General features: G+C 40.2%; 1 protein-coding gene across 4 annotated transcripts in view; it reads right to left on the bottom strand.

The window, feature by feature from the left end:
- The window catches only part of LOC136884349 (uncharacterized), a 164352-nt gene that overhangs the window by 126442 nt on the left and 12692 nt on the right, over positions 1-25218 (bottom strand). For 3 of the 4 annotated variants that reach the window (XM_068229931.1, XM_067156465.2, XM_067156463.2), the window contains exon 2: positions 16404-16498. The exons of the other annotated variant lie outside the window; for it this stretch is intronic. In XM_068229931.1, coding sequence (XP_068086032.1) covers positions 16404-16485 — 82 coding nt within the window. In that variant the 5' untranslated portion in view covers positions 16486-16498. The remainder of the gene's footprint in view (positions 1-16403; positions 16499-25218) is intronic. 4 annotated transcript variants of the gene reach the window in all.

The raw sequence follows: 25218 nt of genomic DNA on the forward strand, positions 1-25218 counted from the left end.
TTCCCTCACGCATTCTTTCCCAAGTCAGTTCATTTTTTGCTATGGGCTTTACGTCGCACCGACACAGATAGGTCTTATGGCGACGATGGGATTGGAAAGGCCTAGGAGTTGGAAGGAAGCGGCGGTGGCCTTAATTAAGGTACAGCCAGAGCATTTGCCTGGTGTGAAAATGGGAAACCACAGAAAACCATCTTCAGGGCTGCCGATAGTGGGATTCGAACCTACTATCTCCCGGATGCAAGCTCACAGCCGCACGCCTCTACGCGCACGGCCAACTCGCCCGGTCCAAGTCAGTTCAAACAAGCTGTTGTGCCTTAGTAAAGGCCCTATTAACACACTGTGGATGAGACCCGAGTCTACTCGTGTTTGGCTAGCCGAACGTTGCGGATGGGTCCCCAGTTAATTTGTGTTCACAAGGCTTGTACATTTGGTGACATCTCTTGGAACTTCTAAAACTAGCTAGCGGTCAAGGTTGATAGAATCTTGTTGTTGAAGGTTTTGTTTATTACATGCTACCTTTATTTTTAGTTCTGCTTTTGTTTTATGCTTCAATTTCTTAGTTTTCCGACCTCATATTTAAGTCATTCAAACAGCCATGTGGTGGGTAAGATGACACTTCCCGGACTGACCGCATGTTTAGATCAGACAAAATATTTAATGAACTGTATACAGTTAATTATTCAGAATGCCCAAGTAACATTGAAGAACGCAGGTTCGATATTGAAAGCTATTCTGATGAAAGTGTGAGTAGTGATGGTAAAGGTATACACTCATCAAAACAATGTGAAATCTGTATAAGTTGCCACATGCCGCTCCACCGAGGTCATTGCTACACAACTTATCACATCAGAAAACATAATTAGGACTCCTTCAGAAGGTTTCCAGTAAATGTTATCACAATCAGTACAAGGTTAATGAAGCCAGGCTCATTTCATTCTATGCATGTGCTTTTGCATTAAGTTGCTCAGAAAATGGACAGGCACTAGTGTTGGCTACTGAATGCATGATTCGAAGCAGTGTATCGATTCATTCAAGTGTCCGAGTGAATAGATTTAGAGGAACGGCGAGCTCACGGCACACAATTCAGCTTACTCCCAGCAGACAGTGCTGAGTGGCGCACTCACTGGACGAGCTTCCGCTGCAGCGAGACAGTGAATCATGGCACATCAAAAGAATCGTGAACGAGCACGGCTTAGTGAGACACATGATACACACGGCTCCTTATCGGCTCACTGGACACGCGGAGAGCCGAGCTTCCTCTGCAGCGAGACATACAGTGAGCCATGCTACACTGAAAGAATCGTATGCTATAATGGACTCTCGAGCTCAGCTTATTTGAAAATAATACCCATTTGCATTCAATGTCCTCTTCTTACAGGGAGGTTTAAATAATAGATGGATTTATTTGCAGTGTTAAAAAGGTAGTCACAACATAATTCTGAAGTAGCTAGTAAGTAGGTAGGCTATTAGGTTATACTATTTATTAGTTTAATGAATCTTAGTATTATAACTTAGTTGACATTTGACAATTAAACTCGACTCTAGCCTGCTCTATGACTATGAGTCATGCTCATAACCACTCAAAAGTACCAGTTTTATATTGGGAAGAATGGCTCAGTATTCTCAGTTCATATGTCACACTGTTGCACAATACTTCAATCATATGTGGACAGACGCAATAACAGTATGTTGAATCAGAAAACCGGCGGGCTACTGTACATCTCGGGTAGCCTATACAAAACATGACGATTAAAAAAAATCCTCAGCTGATAGAAAAATACTTTTTTTTTAAATGACTGAGCGAGTTGTCGTGCGGTTAATATCGCGTGGCTATGCGCTTGCATTCGGGGGATGGTGGGTTCGAATCCCACCGTCAGCAGCCGTTAAGACGGTTTTTCCGTAGTTTCCCCATTTTCACACCAGGAAATGCTGGGACTGTACCTTAATTCAGGCCATGGCTGCTACCTTCCTAATCGTAACCTTTCCCACCCTGCGTCGCCGGAAACCTTCGATGTATGAGAGTAACTAGCATTTTTTCTAAGAAAGGAGTTCATAGTATGAAGACCAGATGGCAGCTGCGAGCACTGAATGCCGTTGCTGCTGTCTTACCAGCACATAGTACACAGATGTAGTAGGAGCGGTGACCAATGAACCGTGAATCGGATCACTGTTTCGATTCAGTAACGTGAATGGAATAAAATGAATAGATTCAGTAAAATGAATCGAATGTCCCATCACTAACGGGCACAGGGAATTGGCAATGCGAGGAGTATCCCGTCAGCAATGTTTTAACAGTCTCGTACGAAACGAAGGGGTCAGTCATCGATCCCAGCGACATTTCATGGTCATAACTCTCATCTGATTGTGCTGTATTCTGCTGAGACCTGGACATTAACTAAGAGTGATATTAAGAGGCTAAAAGCCTTTTGAGATGTGGTGTTGGCGTCTGCTGCAACAGATAAACTGGGTAGAGAAGAAGACCAACACTGAGGTACTGAACATTGTTCACAAGAAGAAAAAATGCTGCCTGTTGTTTAAACAGGCCTAACATCGAAAGTCATCGGCCCCAAGAAAAAAAAAAAAATATATAAACTTCATCATGATCCGTATTGTTGTTTGTTCCTGGGTGTGTGTATGTGTGCATAGTTTGACATCATGAAGGGACCTATTTGCTCAGCGCGAACCTTACTGACAACCGCTCATCAATTAGGACTTAGACTGAAGTTCTTTTGGTTTTGCTAGGTCCCTGCCATTAAACAATTTAAATGTACCATCTCAAGTTAAATCATCTTGTGAACACTTGTTCAACCACAGCTGGGATTGCATTTGACACAACTCTCACCAATATATGTTACTCAGCACAACAAATTTTTATCAATTACAAACACAAGATGGTTATTTTAACTTCATACACCAGTGCAACAGCTCAGCCCCAATTTTAATACTTTAATTGTACATGTGGTCACTTATTAGGACTGCTCATTTGAGATGGTAAAAAATAAAAAGCAATGTAAATTTAAATCTTATAGCAGTTGTATAGTATTATTTGAAGTGATCCCACATACCGTATGAGTTGATTATGTGTGTAAGTACAGAAGATATTATGTAAATAATATAAACTGATTAAGAATGAGCTGTGTGTTTAATAGAAAAATTTGTTAGTGTAAACTGAATACTGTATTTTCAACTAAATTATGCAGAGATTTCAGACAAATTAAGAACACTGCAATCAGAACAAATGAAGAAGTATTGGGCAGATAAGAAGAATCAAACAGTACAACCTTCAAAGAAAAAGTGTACTTGGAAGATTCAAGTGGTCCACTGTGGCCAATAAAGTTAATAATAATAATAATAATAATAATAATAATAATAATAATAATAATAATAATAATAATAATAATAATAATCCTCCTCTGCGAACCATGTGACCTTGCCGTGGTGGGGAGGCTTGCGTGTCCCAATGATGCAGATAGCCGAGCCGCAGGTGCAACCATATCGGATGGGTATCTGTTGAGAGACCAGACTAACGAATGGTTCATCGAAAGGGGGGTAGCAGCCTTTCGGTAGTTGCAAGGGCGGCAGTCTAGATGATTGACTGATACGGCCTTGTAATAATACTCAACATGGCTTAGCTGTGTTGATACTGCTACACGGCTGAAAGCAACGGGAAACTACAGCCGTAACTAACTCTCGAGGACATGCAGCTCTCTCTGTATGAATGATGTACTGATGATGGCTTCCTCCCGGGTAAAATATTCCGGAGGATCTCCGGGTGGGGACTACACGAGAGGGGGCGATCATCAGGAAGATGGATACTGACATTCTGCGAGTCGGAGCGTGGAATGTTAGAAGTTTGAATTGTTGTGGTAGGTTAGAGAATCTGAAAAGGGAGATGGATAGGCTAAAGTTAGATGTAGTTGGCATAAGTGAAGTACGTTGGCAGGAAGAACAAGATTTTTGGTCAGGCGACTACCGAATTATCAACACAAAATCAAACAGAGGAAATGCAGGAGTTGGTTTAATAATGAATAAGAAAATAGGACAGCGGGTAAGCTACTACGACCAGCATAGTGAAAGAATTATTGTCGTCAAGATAGACACCAAACCAATGCCCACCACAATAGTGCAGGTCTATATGCCTACTAGTTCAGCGGATGATGAAGAAATCGAAAGAATATATGAGGAGATAGAAGATTTAATACAATATGTAAAGGGTGACGAGAATCTAATTGTGATGGGAGACTGGAATGCAGTGGTAGGCCAAGGAAGAGAAGGTAGTACAGTAGGAGAATTTGGATTGGGACAAAGGAACGAAAGAGGAACTCGGCTGGTTGAATTCTGCACTGATCATAATTTAGTCCTTGCCAATACTTGGTTCAAACACCACAAACGACGGCTGTATACGTGGACGAGACCTGGAGACACTGGAAGGTATCAAATAGACTTCATTATGATTAGGCAGAGATTCAGAAACCAGGTGTTGGATTGCAAAACTTTCCCAGGAGCAGACGTGGACTCTGACCACAACTTGTTGGTCATGAAATGCCATCTGAAGTTGAAGAAATTGAAGAAAGGAAAGAATGCAAAAAGATGGGATCTAGACAAGTTGAAAGAAAAGAGTGTGAGGCATTGTTTCAAGGAACATGTTGCACAAGGACTAAATGAAAAGGCTGAAGGAAAGACTATAGAGGAAGAGTGGAGAGTCATGAAAAATGAAGTCAATAGGGCTGCTGAAGAAATGTTAGGAAGGAAGAAAAGATCAACTAAGAATCAGTGGATAACTCAGGAGATACTAGACCTGATTGATGAACGACAAAAATACAAGAACGCTAGAAATGAAGAGGGCAGAAAAGAATACAGGCGATTAAAGAATCAAGTGGATAGAAAGTGCAAGATAGCTAAGGAAGAATGGCTGAAGGAGAAGTGCAAGGATGTCGAAGGCTGTATGATCCTGGGAAAGGTAGATGCTGCATACAGGAAAATCAAGGAAACCTTTGGAGAAAGGAAATCTAGGTGTATGAGTATTAAGAGCTCAGATGGAAAACCACTTCTAGGGAAAGAAGACAAAGCAGAAAGATGGCAGGAGCATATCCAACAGTTGTATCAAGGTAAAGATGTAGATAATTTGGTTCTGGAACATGAAGAGGATGTTGATGCTGATGAAATGGGAGACCCAATTTTGAGGTCAGAGTTTGACAGAGCTGTGAGTGACCTAAATAGGAACAAGGCACCTGGAATTGATGACATTCCCTCTGAATTACTGACTGCCTTAGGAGAAACCAGCATGGCAAGGTTATTTCATTTAGTGTGCAAGATGTATGAGACAGGAGAAGTCCCATCCGATTTTCAGAAGAATGTTGTTATACCTATTCCCAAGAAAGCCGGTGCTGACAGGTGTGAAAACTACCGCACCATTAGTTTAGTATCTCATGCCTGCAAAATTTTAACACGTATTATTTACAGAAGAATGGAAAAACAAGTTGAAGCTGAGTTGGAAGAAGATCAATTTGGCTTCAGAAGAAATGTAGGAACACGTGAAGCAATCCTGACTTTACGTCTGATCTTAGAGGATCGAATCAAGAAGGACAAGCCCACGTACATGGCATTCGTAGATCTAGAAAAGGCATTCGATAATGTTGATTGGACCAAGCTATTTATGATTCTGAAGATGATGGGGATCAGATACCGAGAACGAAGAATTATCTACAATCTGTATAAAAATCAGTCTGCAGTGATAAGAATCGAGGGCTTTGAAAAAGAAGCAGCAATCCAGAAAGGAGTGAGGCAAGGCTGCAGTTTGTCCCCGTCCCCTCTCCTTTTCAATGTTTACATAGAACAGGCAGTAAGGGAAATCAAAGAGAAATTTGGAAAGGGAATCACAGTCCAAGGAGAAGAAATCAAAACCTTGAGATTTGCCGATGATATTGTTATTTTATCTGAGACTGCAGAAGATCTCGAGAAGTTGCTGAATGGTATGGATGAAGTCTTGGGTAAGGAGTACAAGATGAAAATAAATAAGTCCAAAACAAAAGTAATGGAGTGCAGTCGAACGAAGGCAGGTGATGCGGGAAATATTAGATTAGGAAATGAAGTCTTAAAGGAAGTAGATGAATATTGTTACTTGGGTAGTAAAATAACTAACGATGGCAGAAGTAAGGAGGACATAAAATGCAGACTAGCACAAGCAAGGAAGAGCTTTCTTAAGAAAAGAAATTTGCTCACTTCAAACATTGATATCGGAATTAGAAAGATGTTTTTGAAGACGTTCGTGTGGAGCGTGGCATTGTATGGAAGTGAAACATGGACAATAACTGGCTCAGAAAGAAAGAGAATAGTAGCTTTTGAAATGTGGTGTTACAGAAGAATGCTGAAGGTGAGATGGATAGATCGAATCACGAATGAAGAGATACTGAATAGAATTGGTGAGAGGAGATCTATTTGGCTAAATTTGACGAGAAGAAGAGTTAGAATGATAGGACACATCTTAAGACACCCAGGACTTGTTCAGTTGGTTTTTGAAAGAAGTGTAGGGGGTAAGAACGGTAGGGGTAGGCCAAGGTATGAATATGACAAGCAGATTAGAGCAGACGTAGGATGCAATAGTTACGTAGAAATGAAAAGGTTAGCACAGGATACGGTGGCATGGAGAGCTGCATCAAACCAGTCTATGGACTGATGACTCAAACAACAACAACAACAATAATAATAATAATAATAATAATAATAATAATAATAATAATAATAATAATAATAATAATAATAATATTGTAATTTAGGAAAATGTCTGATTTTCTTTTTAATTTAAAACTTATTGCTTGATAATGTATTTTTGTTTATCATTTGCCTCCGAGGTAGACACCTCATTTTCAAATAAAGTTATTTTGATTTGATTAATATAAATGGCAATGTCACACATGACAAATTCGACTAGTGGACTTCAAAATTCCCTAATCATGGTATCATAGACCGAGAGATTTTTTGCCTAATATGCAAAGTAATTTATAATAACGTACAAATATTTTAAAGCATTAATTTGATTGAATTTAGTTGGCCATTTACACGTTTATTTTAGTCCATAAATGGCTGAAGAAGTGGTGTCAAAACTGGTACCAAAGTATGACATACTAAACTGTATTGAATAGGTGGACCTTCATTTTAATTTCTTATTAATGTGACAGTTCATTGTTGTGTTACTCCTATTCTTGGATTAGCATGTGTAGCTGGGTCAAGAATATTCTGTGGGCTGACAAAAATGAGATCCTCCAGTGACAGTTCTTCCTTCTGTTATTGCTATTGTTGTATTTGAATGTGTAGCTGGGACAGTCAGTCAGTAAGTAAACAGTGCTGGAAGAAGTTCTGGTTTCATCACATATACAAAAAAATATAAGTGGCTGAGAATGACCGAGTTAACTGACAAGGGACTCGAAAACTCTGAATGTGAATTCAATTACAAGTTACATGAAAGTTCATCCAATGATACTGAATGTATTGTTCAAGAAACCAATACCAGAGGTTATGGGTACTAGTGAGTCGGACAAAACTGATGAAGGTAAGGATTTTTAAAAATCTTATTCCTCGACTCATTCTTAATAAATGTTCCTAGTTTTTGGATATCACTGAAGTTTTAGGGCATAAACAGCATCAGCTATACCCTGTTCATAGCAAAACGTAAATCTCTACATTGGCAGCCACCTCTTAATACTAGAACTACATTTTAAAATACATATTTTTCCCAATGAAGAACATTTCACTAAAAAACTGTTCTATTAATCACATTTTATGAAAACCTAACGAAGTGATATGTTGAATTCCAAAAATATTACAAGTAATTGATCATATGTACATCTTAAAAGAAAAATGTATGTAAATTGTAAAGCCAGGTCTCACACCCATTCAGGGCAACATTCCACACTAGTTTTTATGAATCTTTTCCTTGTCATTCAACCGATTCTTTCAGTCTTTAAGGTACATACATACATACATACATACATACATACATACATACATACATACATACATACATACATATTCCACATCGTTCCATCTATCCATCTTAAAGCAACCAGAATCATTGCTTCTAGCTAAATAGCATTATTTCGTGCAGCTGATGTTTTAAATGAATCCTTCTTTGATACAAGACAAGCCTTGCTGTTCGCCTACGAATTATAAATCCATAAAATAAAAAAAACACAACTTACATCCGATTTTCCAAATTTGTAAAAATTTGTTGGAATGCGGCTTCGTGACCCCAGTTGAACATCAGAATTATTTCTTATTTAATCAAAGACTTCAATAAATTCTTCCATTTTTCTAATGCTAATACTACATTCTAATTTTAGTACCCTACATTTTCTACTTAAGTACTAAAGTACTTGTGTCAAAACTAACCATTCTACTAGGAAAATTACAGATACGTGAATTAAATATCCAGAAGGCTGAATATAAACAGCAGTTTAAACATACAACATACAAGGTTTAACTTTGAACCAAGTTTAAACTTGGTACAAAGTTTAAACCAATGTGGGGAAAATGAATGTTAGTTTAAACTCAGACTTTAACCAGATTAAAATAAACCTAGTTTAAACTCATTTGGAGAAAACGGCCCTAAGATTATGATTTGGGTAAAAATACTGATCTATATGATTGTATGAATGGTTCATATTTGTGGGTTACTGTAGTCACGTCCTAGTTCGGCTGAGTGGCCTAGTAAGTGGTCCTGAGAGTCGGGATACCAGTTGTTATGGAATGGGAGTAGGCATCTTGGACATATTCTGAGTCGTGGCCCTCTTTGCGCTCCGGCTGCCAAGACTATACAATTCACCGGTGGTCCATAACTCGTTAGAGGAGAGATCCACACTTGGACTATGTGCAAGTAGGGTAGCATCCTGCTTCATGAATTTACCGAGCTCAGAACATTTTAAGCAAGCCTCGGACCTATGGGAGTAATGGAGTCCCTGCCATTTGACAGGCGAGGGACTCCTTGGAAACAACTTGGTGAACGAAATGGAATTCGATGGGGAGCTATCAATATTAATGGGGCTTATGGAAGAAAGAAAGTAGAACTGGCTGAGTCAGCAAAGAGGATGCATTTGGATGTGCTAGGAGTAAGTGATATTCAGGTAAGGGGAGATAACGAGGAAGAGATAGGAGATTATAAAGTGTACTTGACGGGTGTTAGAAAGGGAAGGGCAGAGTCTGGGGTAGGGTTCTTTATCAGGAATACCATTGCACGGAACATAGTTTCTGTTAGGCACGTAAATGAGCGAATGATGTGGGTAGATTTGTCAGTTGGAGGAATTAGGACTAGAATTGTGTCCGTGTATTCACCATGTGAGGCTGCAGATGAGGATGAAGTTGACAAGTTTTATGAAGCATTGAGTGACATCGTGATCAGGGTCAACAGCAAGGATAGAATAGTGCTAATGGGCGATTTCAATGGAAGAGTTGAGAATAGAACTGAAGGATACGAAAGGGTGATTGGTAAATGTGGGGAAGATAAATGGGAATGGGAAGCGTTTGCTGGACTTCTGTGCTAGTATGGGTTTAGCTGTTACGAATACATTCTTCAAGCATAAGGCTATTCACCGCTACACATGGGAGGCTAGGGGTACCAGATCCGTAACAGACTATATCTCAACAGACTTCGAATTCAGGAAATCTGTTAGGAATGAACGAGTTTCCCAGGGATTTTTCGATGATACAGACCACTATCTGATCTGTAGTGAACTAAGTATCTCTAGGCCTAGGGTAGAGAAAGTGAAATCTGTCTGCAAACAAATACGGGTAGAAAATCTCCAGGACGAGGAAATTAGAAGTACATGGATATGATTAGTGAGAAGTTTCGAACAGTAGACAGTAAGCAGGTTCAGGATATAGAAAGTGAATGGGTGGCATACAGGGATGCTGTAGTAGAAACAGGAAGGGAATGCCTAGGAACAACTGTGTGTAAAGACGGGAAAAGGCGAACATCTTGGTGGAATGATGAAGTGAGAGCAGCTTGTAAACGTAAAAAGAAGGCTTATCAGAAATGGCTCCAAACAAGGGCCGAGGCAGACAGGGATTTGTATGTAGATGGAAGAAACAGAGCGAAACAAATATTTGTTGAATCCAAAAAGAAGTCATGGGAAGATTTTGGTAACAACCTGGAAAGGCTAGGTCAAGCAGCAGGGAAACCTTTCTGGACAGTAATAAAGAATCTTAGGAAGGGAGGGAAAAAGGAAACGAACAGTGTTTTGAGTAATTCAGGTGAACTCATAGTAAATCCCACGGAATCACTGGAGAGGTGGAGGGAATATTTTGAACTTCTTCTCAATGTAAAAGGAAATCATCCTGGTGGTGTTGTGAACAGTCAAGCTCATGGGGAAGAGGAAAATGATGTTGGTGAAATTATGCTTGAGGAAGTGGAAAGGATGGTAAATAAACTCCATTGTCATAAAGAAGCAGGAATAGATGAAATTAGACCTGAAATGGTGAAGTATAGTGGGAAGGCAGGGATGAAATGGCTTCAGAGAGTAGTAATATTAGCATGGAGTGTTGGTAAGGTACCTTCAGATTGGGTAAAAGCAGTAATTGCACCTATCTATAAGCAAGGGAACAGGAAGGATTGCAACAACTATCAAGGTATCTCATTGATTAGTATACCAGGCAAAGTATTCACTGGCATCGTGGAAGGGAGGGTGCGGTCAGTTGTTGAGAGGAAGTTGGATGAAAACCAGTGTGGTTTCAGACCACAGAGAGGCTGTCAGGATCAGATTTTCAGTATGCGCCAGGTAATTGAAAAATGCTACGAGAGGAATAGGCAGGTGTGTTTATGTTTCGTAGATGTAGAGAAAGCATATGACAGGGTACCGAGGGAAAAGATGTTCGCCATACTGGGGGACTATGGAATTAAAGGTAGATTATTAAAATCAATCAAAGGCATTTATGTTGACAATTGGGCTTCAGTGAGAATTGATGGTAGAATGAGTTCTTGGTTATGGGTACTTGCAGGGGTTAGACAAGGCTGTAATCTTTCACCTTTGCTGTTCGTAGTTTACATGGATCATCTGCTGGAAGGTATAAAATGGCAGGGAGGGATTCAGTTAGGTGGAAATGTAGTAAGCAGTCTGGCCTATGCTGACGACTTGGTCTTAATGGCAGATTGTGCCGAAAGCCTGCAGCCTAATATCTTAGAAATTGAAAATAGGTGCAATGAGTATGGTATGAAAATTACCCTCTCGAAGACTAAATTGATGTCAGTAGGTAAGAAATTCAACAGAATTGAATGTCAGATTGGTGATACAAAGCTAGAACAGGTCCAAATATTCAAGTATTTAGGTTGTGTGTTCTCCCAGGATGGTCATATAGTAAGTGAGATTGAATCAAGGTGTCGTAAAGCTAATGCAGTGAGCTCGCACTTGCGATCGACAGTATTCTGTAAGAAGGAAGTGAGCTCCCAGACGAAACTATCTTTACATAGGTCTGTTTTCAGACCAACTTTGCTTTACGGGAGCGAAAGCTGGGTGGACTCAAGATATCTTATTCATAAGTTAGAAGTAACAGACATGAAAGTAGCAAGAATGATTGCTGGTACAAACAGGTGGGAACAATCGCAAGAGGGTACGCGGAATTAGGAGATAAAGGCTAATTTATTAATGAACTCGATGGATGAAGCTGTACGCATAAACCGGCTTCGGGGGTGGGGTCATGTGAGGCGAATGGAGGAGGATAGGTTTCATAGGAGAATAATGGACTCTGCTATGGAGGGTAAGAGAAGTAGAGGTAGACCAAGGTGATGATGGTTAGACTCTGTTTCTAATGATTTAAAGATAAGAGGTATAGAACTAAATGAGGCCACAACACTAGTTGCAAATCGAGGATTGTGGCGACGTTTAGTAAATTCACATGGCTTGCAGACTGAACGCTGAAAGGCATAACAGTCTATAATAATAATGTATGTATGTATGTATGTATGTATGATTGTATGAAGCAGCTTTCGGTAATGTTAAGGAGGGGTCCATTGATGATGATTTTGAGAATTTCCATATCTTGTTTTATGTCTGAATTTGTGATTATAGTCACGCATATGCTGTCCTACAACTAAAAATTTATTGTACTTCAGGGCAGTGACGTGTTCCCAAGTACCTTATATTAAAATTCCTCCCGGCCTGTCCGAGATAAGAATTATAACTGTTGCAAACAAGTCAATAGTTTTTCAAAATCAGGAGTATACAGGACATAAACAAGTTCGATAGGTTTTCAAAATCAGGAGAATACAGGATTATTTGCACGCGGCCTTGCTGAAGTCCATTTATGATAGGGAATTATTCTGATAGCTCATGCAGGTGAAGAACTCGTCCAACCATTCCATCATGAAGAGCCTGGCTTAAGCCTATAAAACGGTCAGGACAGCCATAGCACCTTAATACCATCCACATAACTTCTCCAGGAACAGAATCAAAGGCCTTTTCCAGATCGTAAAATACTAAAAGAAGCGGGATTTGTTGTTCTCTGCATCTGTTGGATTTGTCTTGCACAAAAGATCATGTCAATGGTACCTCTTGAGGCACAAAACCCACATCGAGACTCAGGCAGTACCATTTCAGACAGTCTGAAGACTGTTCAACAAAATCCTTGCTAGAACTTTTCCTGCTATGGATAGATGCGAAATGCCACAGATACCTCGATCACATTTCTTGAAAATTGCCTACAGTGGCATTTTTCACGTCGGCAAGCACCTTCCGTGTTTCCCAAATTACAAGAATTAGGAAGAAAATCCTGGTCTCCAAAGACAGTCCTCCACTTCGAGTAAGTTCCAGAGGGATGTTACCTGGTCCAGGAAATTTTCTTGGCTTCATACTTTTGAGGGCATTGGTGAATTCATGGAAGGTTTGTTGGACTGCCATCCACAGTTGCAGAGGATGTAGTGGCACATGTTGGAGGAAGTCTTTGGCAGCATTTGAGCTTTGATTTAGAAGTAGGCTGAAGTGTTCTTTCCAGCATCTTAGTATGTCTTGGCTCTGTAAGGATGGCATTATTGTCAACGGCTTTCAGCGCACCTGATGAAGAGCGAGAGGGCAAAACTTCCGTTAGTTTATCGTAGAAATTCAGAAGGTCTCTGGTATCGGACAAATTCTGGAGTTCCTTGGGTTTTTGCTGCCACCGTTCGCTTTTCATCTGTCTTATATCAGCCTGAAATTTCATCTTAAGTTCTTGGAAACATGCTTTCTTCAATAAAGAGGGAAAGTCTTGTGAAAAGGATAAGTAGGCTTCCCCCACCACCACTTTTCTTTTTACTAATTAGTTTCAGAATGTTTTCATTCTTATCATCAAACCAGTCATTTCCCTTTCTTTTCTAATAGCCAATTGTTTTTTCTGTCAAATCTTTGATGAAGTTTTAAGTATGGCCCATTCCAGCTCTACATCCTTGGTATTGATTGTACTGGTAGTCAGTTGCTCTGTTATGGCATTTTGGAATTCTTTAGCAACAGTTTCATTTTGAAGTTAGGAGGTATTAAATTTTTTTTTTGAAGGGTTTGTCAAACAAATCGGCTGATAGGAGGTCTATGATCCATCCAATAGTCATCGATGTTTCTGACTGTTTTGTGATGAGGAAATCTTTCTTGTCATGTTGAGTTATTAAAGCATAAAGTTAAAATATGCTATGTCGCTACATTTTTTTTACCTATTTATAGTACATTAAAAACATTAAAATATGTTGTATGTTGTCTGACATACCACAGAAGTCATGTTTACATATCATAGGTTCACTATCCCTGCTATAGGGCATTTCAGTTACATGATTTGCTAATTTGGGAAAAGGGATTACTTTTAGTTTCCTGTTTGCTGTATTATTTGTGCAACAATATTTTAACACCCCTGTGTTATTAAAATATTTGTAGGTAAAAGTAGAAATTAAATTCACTATGGAGATGGAGTCAGATGGATGCCTTCCTTTCTTAGATGTTCTAAGAAGAAAGAAACCAGACTGCTCCTTAGGACTTATCATCTATCGTAAGCCTACTCACACAGATCGCTATTTTCATGCAGATTCTCACCACCATCCGGCAAAAAAATAAGGCATTCTCACGACACTCACTAAGAGGGCGAGACAAATTTGTGAGCCATCAGATATCCAGGTGGAAAGGGACACACTCAAAGTCACGTCAAGGATAATGGTTACAGCGATGTGCAGATTCATAGAGCCCTGCATCCCAGAGAAACGACCAAGAAAAGGTCACAGAGGAAAGAAGTGAAGGGAACTGCCTACTTGCCTTACATTCACAACACCACAGATCGAACTGCCAAGGTCCTCCGCAAACACAATATAAAAACCATGTTTGGCACAGTCACTAAAATTGCTCACAGTCTGGGTAAAACCAAGGACAAATTGTCCCCATTTTTACATCCTGAGTTATACGAAATTCCCTGTACTTGCAGCAAGGCATACATTGGCCAAACGTGCCAGTCCATTGGTACTCATATCAAGGAACATGAACGAAATATTCGTTTCAACCAGCCAGACAAATCAGCAATAGCTGAGCACGCTCTATCGTCGGTTCCAAGATGCTAGAGCTCTTATCCAAACTAGACATTACAGGTCCAGGATTATACGGGAAGCTGTGGAAATACGTAGAAATCCTAGCAATTTCAACAGGGACAATGGCTATCAATTAAGTAATACATGGTTGCCAGCCATTAAGAACTTGTCAAGGTAGTTCCCTTCCCTGTCCCTTCACTATTGTTATTTTGTTTTGGTGTTTTCCGAATTAGTACATTCCTCATCACCAGATGTTTCATTCCAGGCTTGTGTCAATGTCATACTTTCATATGCGTATACACCTGTTATGGTATGCGACTCCCCTCTCAGACCGATTCTGACGGTTCCGTCAGCTTCCGCTTCGAACACTAGCACTGTACCGCGTCTGGTGAACCATCTGGCGACGAATGAACATACCACCTCCATTTCTATTATAACGACTAAACTCCAGTCTCATTCTTTGAGAAGTCTTCCTCGTGAACAGTCGAGATTTTCTTCTGAAGACACGGAGCAAAGTTCTCTGCGAAAGGTAAAGAATTACCTTATTTTCTTGACACGGCATAAACCCAAAAGCCTATATCACGTCAATAAATTCCATAATTTTATCCGAGAAAAAATTCCCATGATCATAAAAAGATCAAGGCGCACATACTGGCAACCGAGAATGTATAATTTCCAACAATGGACAAATTATATTGGAGTTATGAATTCACTCATTCAGCACAAATGTGGGAATAAAAATATATATCATCTGATGGTCTAGTAAGCATCAATTTTTGTAACAGAGCCCAAGTCTCTCCACCATCTAAGACTCCAAGTAGTCTGCACAGTGGCCTCCACTACATGCGCTAGCCATGCATCTGGGCAGGCGTCTTAGTTACCAATTGATTAGCCCAAACTGGCACACTGGGGCGAAACGCTGGCAACCCAAAATGGACCAATTATATAGTTAAGAATGTCTTCATTCACAACAAGTATTTTGAGTTGCCTATGAGAATCAAAACCTACAATGCAGAGATTCCAGTAATGTGCAACTTTTCAGAAATGTATGGAAATGTTGGGGCTTGAATTTGAACGTCTCAATTATGATATATGCTGAAATAACCAGAAAGCTGCATTATTGATTTTCACTACTATTTTTCCATTTCTATTAGACAAATGTGACTGAAGTGCAAAATGCTCAACATTGGATAATATACAATGGCTTTTAGAAGCAGATAAAAATGTTCCTATTGATGAGTAACTTGTTGGGGGGATAAGTGCATCTCCTCAAATTATTTCCATTTAATGTGTGTTCATTTGTTGTATTTCAGGAAAGGTGGGTTCAAACCCAATCATCGTCAGCACTAAAGATGGTTTTCCATATTTTCCCATTTTTTACACTAGGCAAACATGTTTAACATCGCACTAACTCGTGCTCGTGAAAGGTTTTCAGCAATGCCAGAATGGGAAATGGCTAGGATTGGGAATGTAGCAACTGTGGTCTTAATTAAGGTTCAGTACCAGCATTTGTCTACTGCAAAAATTGGGAAAACACAGGAAACAACCTCCATGGTTGCTGATGGTGGAATCTCCTAGGAACGCAACTGAAACCGTACAGTCAAATTGCTTGGTGCGGGTAGAATGATTGTGAGCAACTACAGGTTAAGATTCCATGATTTTCTTGAGGAATAAGTTATAAAAACAGTTTCCTTTATTGATGAACAAATGATGCTATGTACAACAGCAGAACTTCATTTATATAAGAGATGATTTTACAAATGAGAGCAGAAAGCAGTGATTACAAGCCTAATAGAATATGCATCATTATCTACTCTAGTGACGATAGCACAAGCATATTTTTGTGAATTCGGTGCGAGATACTGGTATCATATTGTTCACTCACGCAACATGAAACTTGTGTCGTCTTCCAACCTTTCAGCCTCTTTCTTCACCATGCGACGAGCCGTGCTTTTGCGACTGACCATAGTGCCGAGTTATCTACACACAAAGAGGAGATATTAGATAATGAAACATTAACGGCCACAGTTCTTCAAAATTATATGTTTATTCTAATATTCCTGGAAGAAAATACAGTTAAGGATGTCATTAGAAAAATTGTTCTATTGAAGGTCACAATATAACCATTTCTAAAATGGTTGTTATTATTATTATTATTATTATTATTATTATTATTATTATTATTATTATTATTATTATTATTATTAAATATAGTACAGTTTTGTACAATTACACTACAGATAACATCAGTCAAGGAATCACTGGAGTCTCTAGCATTAACTACAAATACAAGAACCTACACTTATTATATACAAATTACTTACAGACATCTACTGTACATACATTGTTTATACAATCTACCGTGCTAGCTTACAGTGTCAGAGAAAATCACCAGTCTCCATGGTACACCCGGATTTTACACTTAGTTGATATATGTTGGACTGTTTGATCCTCAGCACCAGTCACATTGTGACGAGTGCATTTTCACCCACTTATGCACAGCATCTGCGCATGTTTCATGGCCAATCTGGATTCAGTACCAGTACCATTCAGGGCTGATCTAAACCAGGTAGTTTCTTGAGGATGCAAGCCAAGCTTAAACATAGGGCAGGTCTGTTTCCAGTCTTCTTTTCATGAGCTGAAGATGCTGCATTCATCTTCTAAGGAGATTTTGCATTGGAGATTAAGAGATGTCTAGAAGAGAGCCTGTTTCACTCCAGAAGTGTTATGTCATTTAAAATTGGAAGCTGATCACTTTTATACATATTTTCTATATTTCTGGAGAAGGGGATTCTTCCATCTTGCATCAAGGGGTGGAAAATGTCTCACAATAGGCACAGAGAATGTGGGAGTAACTAACAATGCACATGGTTCCATTCCACTGCATATCTACCTTTCGTGTGCAGGAGCTATTAATCCACAATGGCACACAAAACTTTGCAGCTGAATAAACCAAGCCGAGTGCTGACACCTGCAGCGTATCCATTCAGCCAGTGTCACACAATTCATCCAGGAGGTTGCTCCTGCACCTTAGCTTGGCAGTTGTCTTTGTCAGACGTTTTCTCAGGTAAAACACTGTCTTTAAAACCTGAAATTTTGTATCTTAAAAAGACTCCTAACTAGAATAAACAAGAATTAAAAACACACATACTTTACCTATCATCAAACGCACTACTAGAGCGTTATAGTGGCATACCATTACATTGACTCAATGACTCATTGAATAAACACTTTCCGATCAAAAATATCCGGACACCCTTGTACACTATTAAACAACACCAAATGATGCATCGTACCAGTAGAGAAGGAGGCAGGAGGTATGTATTTCTAAGTGCGACTACAGGACAGCAATATCAGAAGGTCAGGTGAGCTTTGCGACTTCCAACATGCAGTAATCATTGGTTGCCACACAAGCAAGAAATCTGCAAGGGACATTTCTAACGTTACGAAGTACCCAAATCGACTGTCAGTTTTGTAACTGTAAAATGGAAACTTGAAGGTACAACCAAAGCATAACCACAATCTGGTTGGCCACACATACCAGCTCCCAGAGAGCAACGGGCATTAAAGAGAGCAGTGCGAGAAAATCATTGGTTTTCAATAGAAAGAATCACCGGAGAATGTCAAAGTGCTGTGCAAAGTACAGCCAGCAACATGACAGTGTATCAGGAATTAAAAGGAATAGAGTTTCATGATCGAGCAGCTGCCCATAAATCAAACATTTCCCCTCTTAATAAAATGTGCCTGCCTGGCGTGGTGTAAAGAGCAATGCCACCATGCACTGGAACAGTGGAACCATCATATTATAAATTGTCAATGTCCAAAGTCAAATTCACAGGGGTATTATTAAAAGCTTTGAGATCAAAACAAGTGTTAGACAAGGAGATGGTTTGTCCCCAATTCTGTTTAACTGTCTGTTGGAGAAGGTCATTCGGAAATGGAAGAACACACTAGCTGACAACTCTGGATTCAAAATCGGCTACAAAAAAGACAAGTTAACAGACACTTGCTTAGCCTTCGCAGATGACCTCACACTCTTAGCTTCAAGTATGGAAGAAGAAACTACCAGCTATCCTCCCTCGAACGCATAGCAGCTAAAGTAGGGCTGAAGATCGCTATCAACAAAACAGAATTTCTGACCAATATCAGAGAAGCACCCAACTTCAATTCTCTGGGGGACAAAATAATACACAAGGCTAACTCATTCAAATATCTTGGAGAATAGATAATCCCAAATGTTAATGAGAACCTTGCAATGAAGAGTAGATGCACTAAATTAGAAAGAGCTTATCATCTTTGTAAGAACATATAGAAGTGTAAATCCCTCTCCTTGAATCTTATTAAACTTAGACACTACAACACTGTAGTAAGACCATCTGCCCTGTATGCATCGGAATGCCTAAACATGACCCGGAAAGGACAAATCAGAAAACTGGAACTGAAAAAGAGCGAAAGATCCTCAGAAGGATTATGAGACCCATTAAAGAAGGAGATGGGTACAGAATCAGGCACAACAAAGAACTGTACAGTAAAATTGAGAGCATTACAACAGCTGTGAGGAAGAGAAGACTAATGTTCTATGGTCACGTAGTCAGGATGGACAGCCAGAGACTCACTTAAAGGATCTTCAACACTGTATCTAGAGGGAAAACTACAAACGCCAAATGGACGAATGTAGAAAAGACCTACAATACCTAAACATTGGTCACATTGACATTTACAACTGAGATAAGTTCAGAAAGTTTATCGAGACATCTGACTCTCTCCAGTCATTAACAGCGAAATCACTGCGCTCAGGAGTAGGAGTGAAATGGACTCAAGAAAGAAAAGACATCCATAGCGCTAGAATGAAGGAATACTGGGCTAAGAGGAAGAAAAAAGCTCATCAGAGTTAAGAACCACATGGTCATTGTAGGCATAAACGAATAAGAAAGAGGCAATCTGATGGGACGATCTGGGTATGGAGAAAGCTCAGGGAACACTATCTACCTGAATGTTTAGTACCAACAGCGAAATTTGCAAGAGATGGTAATACAGTATGGCATGGGGATGTTTCTCATAGTATGGACTCTGCTCTCTTGAAGTGCACGGCACGAGGATATCAACACATTTTGAATGATTCCATACTGCCTACCATGCAAAATCGGTTCGGTGACAATCATTGTTTACACCAACATAACGCTCCAAATCATAAAGCGGGCTCTCCAAGCCAATGGTTTAAGGATGATAATATTTTACAACCGTACTGGCCCGTACAGAGTCCCAACAGAACACCTGTAGGATGAGTTAGAACAACGATTTTGTTTCAGTAGTCGCTATCTTTGAAATTCTTAGACAATATATTGAACAGTTTGCTTGCTGCTGCTTGTTGTTTAAAGGGGCCTAACATCGAAGGTCATTAGCCCCATTGAACAGTTTAAAGTGAACAATATCCTGAAAGATGTTCCACCGAGTGCTAGAAAGAGATGCACTGGCCTTGAGGCGAGTCTCATTTCAGACTTCAACGTCCTGGCTAAGGCTCTTCGGGAAGAATGGGATGCTATTCCCATGGAAACGTTCCAATACATACTGGAAAGTCTCTCCAACAGAGTCAGGGCTGTGATATATGAAGAAGACAGGCCAACATTGAATTTATTTATTTATTTATTTATTTATTTATTTATTTATTTATCGTATGGCTTTTGGTGCCGGGAGTGTCCGACGACACGTTCAGCTCACCTGGTACATATATTTCTATTTGACGCCTATAAGCGAACTGCGCATCTGAATGTGGGATGAGGTAGGAAGAAGGTGAAACCATGTTGGCACGTAGCCTACTCCCGTAGAGTAACACCAAGGTGTCTGCTCAAAGATTTATGTCCCCTGACAGATGAACCACCATCAACAGTGTCACGTCTTCACTCCATATGAGCACTGCGAAGAGGTTTGGAATTTAATCTAGGCTCCTGGCACACAATCTAGTGATTAGAAATTTTAGAAATTTTATACTACCACCTCTCCTACACCGCCAGCCAACATTCTAATGGTGAAAATGTTTTGAACTAATGGAACTCCAACTGGCTAACCACGCTATAATGATCATGGCCACCAGGCGAGCTAACATCATATTAATGTTGACTAATAGAGAGCACACCCACCACGACGCATGGCCAGTGCATACCGGTATGCACATGGGGGCGAAACGCTGGCAACCAGGAGTGAGTTAGCTGGAAAATTTATACATACATACATACATACATACATACATTATCATTATAGACTGTTATGCCTTTCAGCGTTCAGTCTGCAAGCCTCTGTGAATTTACTAAACGTCGCCACAATCCTCGATTTGCAACTAGTGTTGTGGCCTCATTTAGTTCTATACCTCTTATCTTTAAATCGTTAGAAACCGAGTCTAACCATCGTCATCTTGGTCTACTTCTACTTCTTTTACCTTCCATAGCAGAGTCCATTATTCTCCTAGGTAACCTATCCTCCTCCATTCACCTCACATGACCCCACCACCGAAGCCGGTTTATGCGTACAGCTTCATCCATCGAGTTCATTCCAAAATTAGCCTTTATCTCCTCATTCCAGGTACCCTCCTGCCATTGTTCCCACCTGTTTGTACCAGCAATCATTCTTGCTACTTTCATGTCTGTTACTTCTAACTTATGAATAAGATATCCTGAGTCCACCCAGCTCTCGCTCCCGTAAAGCAAAATTGGTCTGAAAACAGACCGATATAAAGATAGTTTTGTCTGGGAGCTGACTTCCTTCTTACAGAATACTGTTGATCGCAGCTGCAAGCTCACTGCATTAGCTTTACGACACCTTGATTCAATCTCACTTACTATATTACCATCCTGGGAGAACACACAACCTAAATACTTGAAATTATTGACCTGTTCTAGCTTTGTATCACCAATCTGACATTCAATTCTGTTGAATTTCTTACCTACTGACATCAATTTAGTCTTCGAGAGGCTAATTTTCATACCATATTCATTGCACCTATTTTCAAGTTCCACGATATTAGACTGTAGGCTTTCGGCACAATCTGCCATTAAGACCAAGTCGTCAGCATAGGCCACACTGCTTACTACATTTCCACCTAATTGAATCCCTCCCTGCCATTTTATACCTTTCAGCAGATGATCCATGTAAACTACAAACAGCAAAGGTGAAAGATTACAGCCTTGTCTAACCCCTGTAAGTACCCTGAACCAAGAACTCATTCTACCATCAATTCTCACCGAAGCCCAATTGTCAACATAAATGCCTTTGATTGATTTTAATAATCTACCTTTAATTCCATAGTCCCCCAGTATGGCGAACATCTTTTCCCTCGGTACCCTGTCATATGCTTTCTCTACATCTACGAAACAAACACACCTGCCTATTCCTCTCGTAGCATTTTTCAATTACCTGGCGCATACTGAAAATCTGATCCTGACAGCCTCTCTGTGGTCTGAAACCACACTGGTTTTCATCCAACTTCCTTTCAACGACTGATCACACCCTCCCTTCTAAGATGCCAGTGAATACATTACTTGGTATACTAATTAGTGAGATACCTCGATAGTTGTTGCAATCCTTCCTGTTCCCTTGCTTATAGATAGGGGCAATTACTGCTTTCGCCCAATCTGAAGGTACCTTACCAACACTCCACGCTAATTTTACTACTCTATGAAGCCATTTCATCCCTGCCTTCCCACTATACTTCACCATTTCAGGTCTAGTTTCATATATTCCTGCTGCTTTATGAAAATGGAGTTTATTTACCATCCTTTCCACTTCCTCAAGCATAATTTCACCAACATCATTTTCCTCCTCCCCATGAGCTTGGCTATTCACAACACCACCAGGATGATTTCCTTTTACATTGAGAAGAAGTTCGAAATATTCCCTCCACCTCTCCAGTGATTCCCTGGGATCTATTATGAGTTCACCTGAATTACTCAAAACACTGCTCATTTCCTTTTTCCCTCCCTTCCTAAGATTCTTTATTACTGTCCAGAAAGGTTTCCCTGCTGCTTGACCTAGCCGTTCCAGGTTGTTACCAAAATCTTCCCATGACTTCTTTTTGGATTCAACAAATATTTGTTTCGCTCTGTTTCTTTCATCTACATACAAATCCCTGTCTGCCTCGGCCCTTGTTTGGAGCCATTTCTGATAAGCCTTCTTTTTACGTTTACAAGCTGTTCTCACTTCATCATTCCACCAAGATGTTCGCCTTTTCCCATCTTTACACACAGTTGTTCCTAGGCATTCCCTTGCTGTTTCTACTACAGCATCCCTGTATGCCACCCATTCACTTTCTATATCCTGAACCTGCTTACTGTCTACTGTTCGAAACTTTTCACTAATCATATCCATGTACTTCCGTCTAATTTCCTCGTCCTGGAGATTTTCTACCCTTATTCGTTTGCAGACAGATTTCACTTTCTCTACCTTAGGCCTACAGATACTTAGTTCACTACAGATCAGATAGTGGTCTGTATCATCGAAAAATCCCCGGAAAACTCGTACATTCCTAACAGATTTCCTGAATTTGAAGTCTGTTAAGATATAGTCTATTATGGATCTGGTACCCCTAGCCTCCCGTGTGTAGCGGTGAATAGCCTTATGCTTGAAGAATATATTCGTAACAGCTAAACCCATACTAGCACAGAAGTCCAGCAAACGCTTCCCATTCCCATTAGCTTCCATATCTTCCCCACATTTACCAATCACCCTTTCGTATCCTTCAGTTCTATTCCCAACTCTCGCATTGAAATCGCCCATTAGCACTATTCTATCCTTGCTGTTGACCCTGACCACGATGTCACTCAATGCTTCATAAAACTTGTCCACTTCACCCTCATCTGCACCCTCACATGGTGAATACACGGACACAATTCTAGTCCTAATTCCTCCAACTGACAAATCTACCCACATCATTCGCTCATTTACGTGCCTAACAGAAACTATGTTCCGTGCAACGGTATTCCTGATAAAGAGCCCTACCCCAGACTCTGCCCTTCCCTTTCTAACACCCGTCAAGTACACTTTATAAACTCCTATCTCTTCCTCGTTCTCTCCCCTTACCCGAATATCACTTACTCCTAGCACATCCAGATGCATCCTCTTTGCTGACTCAGCCAGTTCTACCTTCTTTCTTCCATAAGCCCCATTAATATTGATAGCTCCCCATCGAATTCCATTTCGTTTGCCAAGCTGTTTCCAAGGAGTCATTCGCCTGTCAAATGGGAGTGGTACTCCGTTACTCCCATAGGTCCGAGGCTTGCTTAAAATGTTCTGAGCTTGGTCGATTCATGAAGCAGGATGCTACCCTACTTGCACATAGTCCAAGTGAGGATCTCTCCTCTAACGGGTTATGGACCACCGGTGGATTGTATAGTCCTAGCCGCCTGAGCACACGGACGGCCAGGACTCAGAATATGTCCGAGATGCCCACTCCCATTCCATAGCAACTGGTATCCCGACTCTCAGGACCACTTACTAGGCCACTCAGCCGTTGCCCATGGTTCACGAACTAGGACGTAACTACAGTAACCCACAATGTCCAATAACGGACCATTTATATTGGTATTATAAATTTACTCATTCGGAACAAATATTTCAGATTCCCTATGGGAATCAATATCTGTATCATCTGATAGCCAAGTAGGCATCAATTTTTGGTAACGAGACAAAGTCTCTCATAGTGCATTGGCACTGCCGGTGGCTACAATTAGCCTACGCAATGGCCTCCACGGTTTGCACTAGCCATGCGTCTTGGTGGGTGTGTTAGGTACCAACTGATGAGCCCAGCCTAGCACACGGGGGCGAAACGCTGGCAACCAGGAATGAGTTAGCTGGAAAATTTATAATGTCCAATAATGGACCATTTATATTGGTATTATAAATTTACTCATCTGGAACAAATATTTCCGATTCCCCATGGAAATCAACATCTGTATCCTCTGATAAGCTTTCCGAAAATAGTATGAATTCATGCTCCACACGTGTGAATTAGTCGTGCACTTAGATGACATTACTTAGCAAATACATAGATTAATATACTGCATCATGCGCCCGCGCGATTGTGCTAAGCGCAATGCTATTTTTATCAAGTAATAAATTATAATTTGCCAGAATTGTCTCCAAATGGCTCCTAAAATCTCTAGAAAAGTGTGTGGTCGCTATCTGTGAAATTCTTAGACAATATATTGAACAGTTTAGTGAACAATATCCTGAAAGATGTTCCACTGAGCGCTAGTAAGAGATGCACTGGCCTTAAGGTGAGTCTCATACAGACGCTGATTTAAGAAGGCTTTTTTCTTATAGAGAAAACTCATTTTTTAACCAAAGTCTGTTAGTTCTAAGTTGAATTCTATTACAAATCTAGCGATTAGCCTCTCTAGAATCGACTAGACTGATAGGAATGAACACTAACATAGCACGCGAGAACGAGAGATTTGCAATCGATATACGTGTCGCGATATACAGGTTTCAATAAACATTGCACATTTGCACGCATTTCACATATTAATAAACATCTATACTTAATTTGAAAGCGGCCAATGAGCGAAGGCCTTCCGGCCACTGGCGTACAAAGGTGAAATGGCGGGATCTGAAAACAAATGTTTGAAGTTCACCAAAAAATAAGCTAAAATCAGGAGAAATAACAGAATAATCGGGAGGCGGGAAAAACTGTCTAAAATCGGGAGTCTCCC

The sequence above is a fragment of the Anabrus simplex genome, chromosome 12 (assembly GCF_040414725.1).
Source record: "Anabrus simplex isolate iqAnaSimp1 chromosome 12, ASM4041472v1, whole genome shotgun sequence".
NCBI classification, from domain to species: domain Eukaryota; kingdom Metazoa; phylum Arthropoda; class Insecta; order Orthoptera; family Tettigoniidae; genus Anabrus; species Anabrus simplex.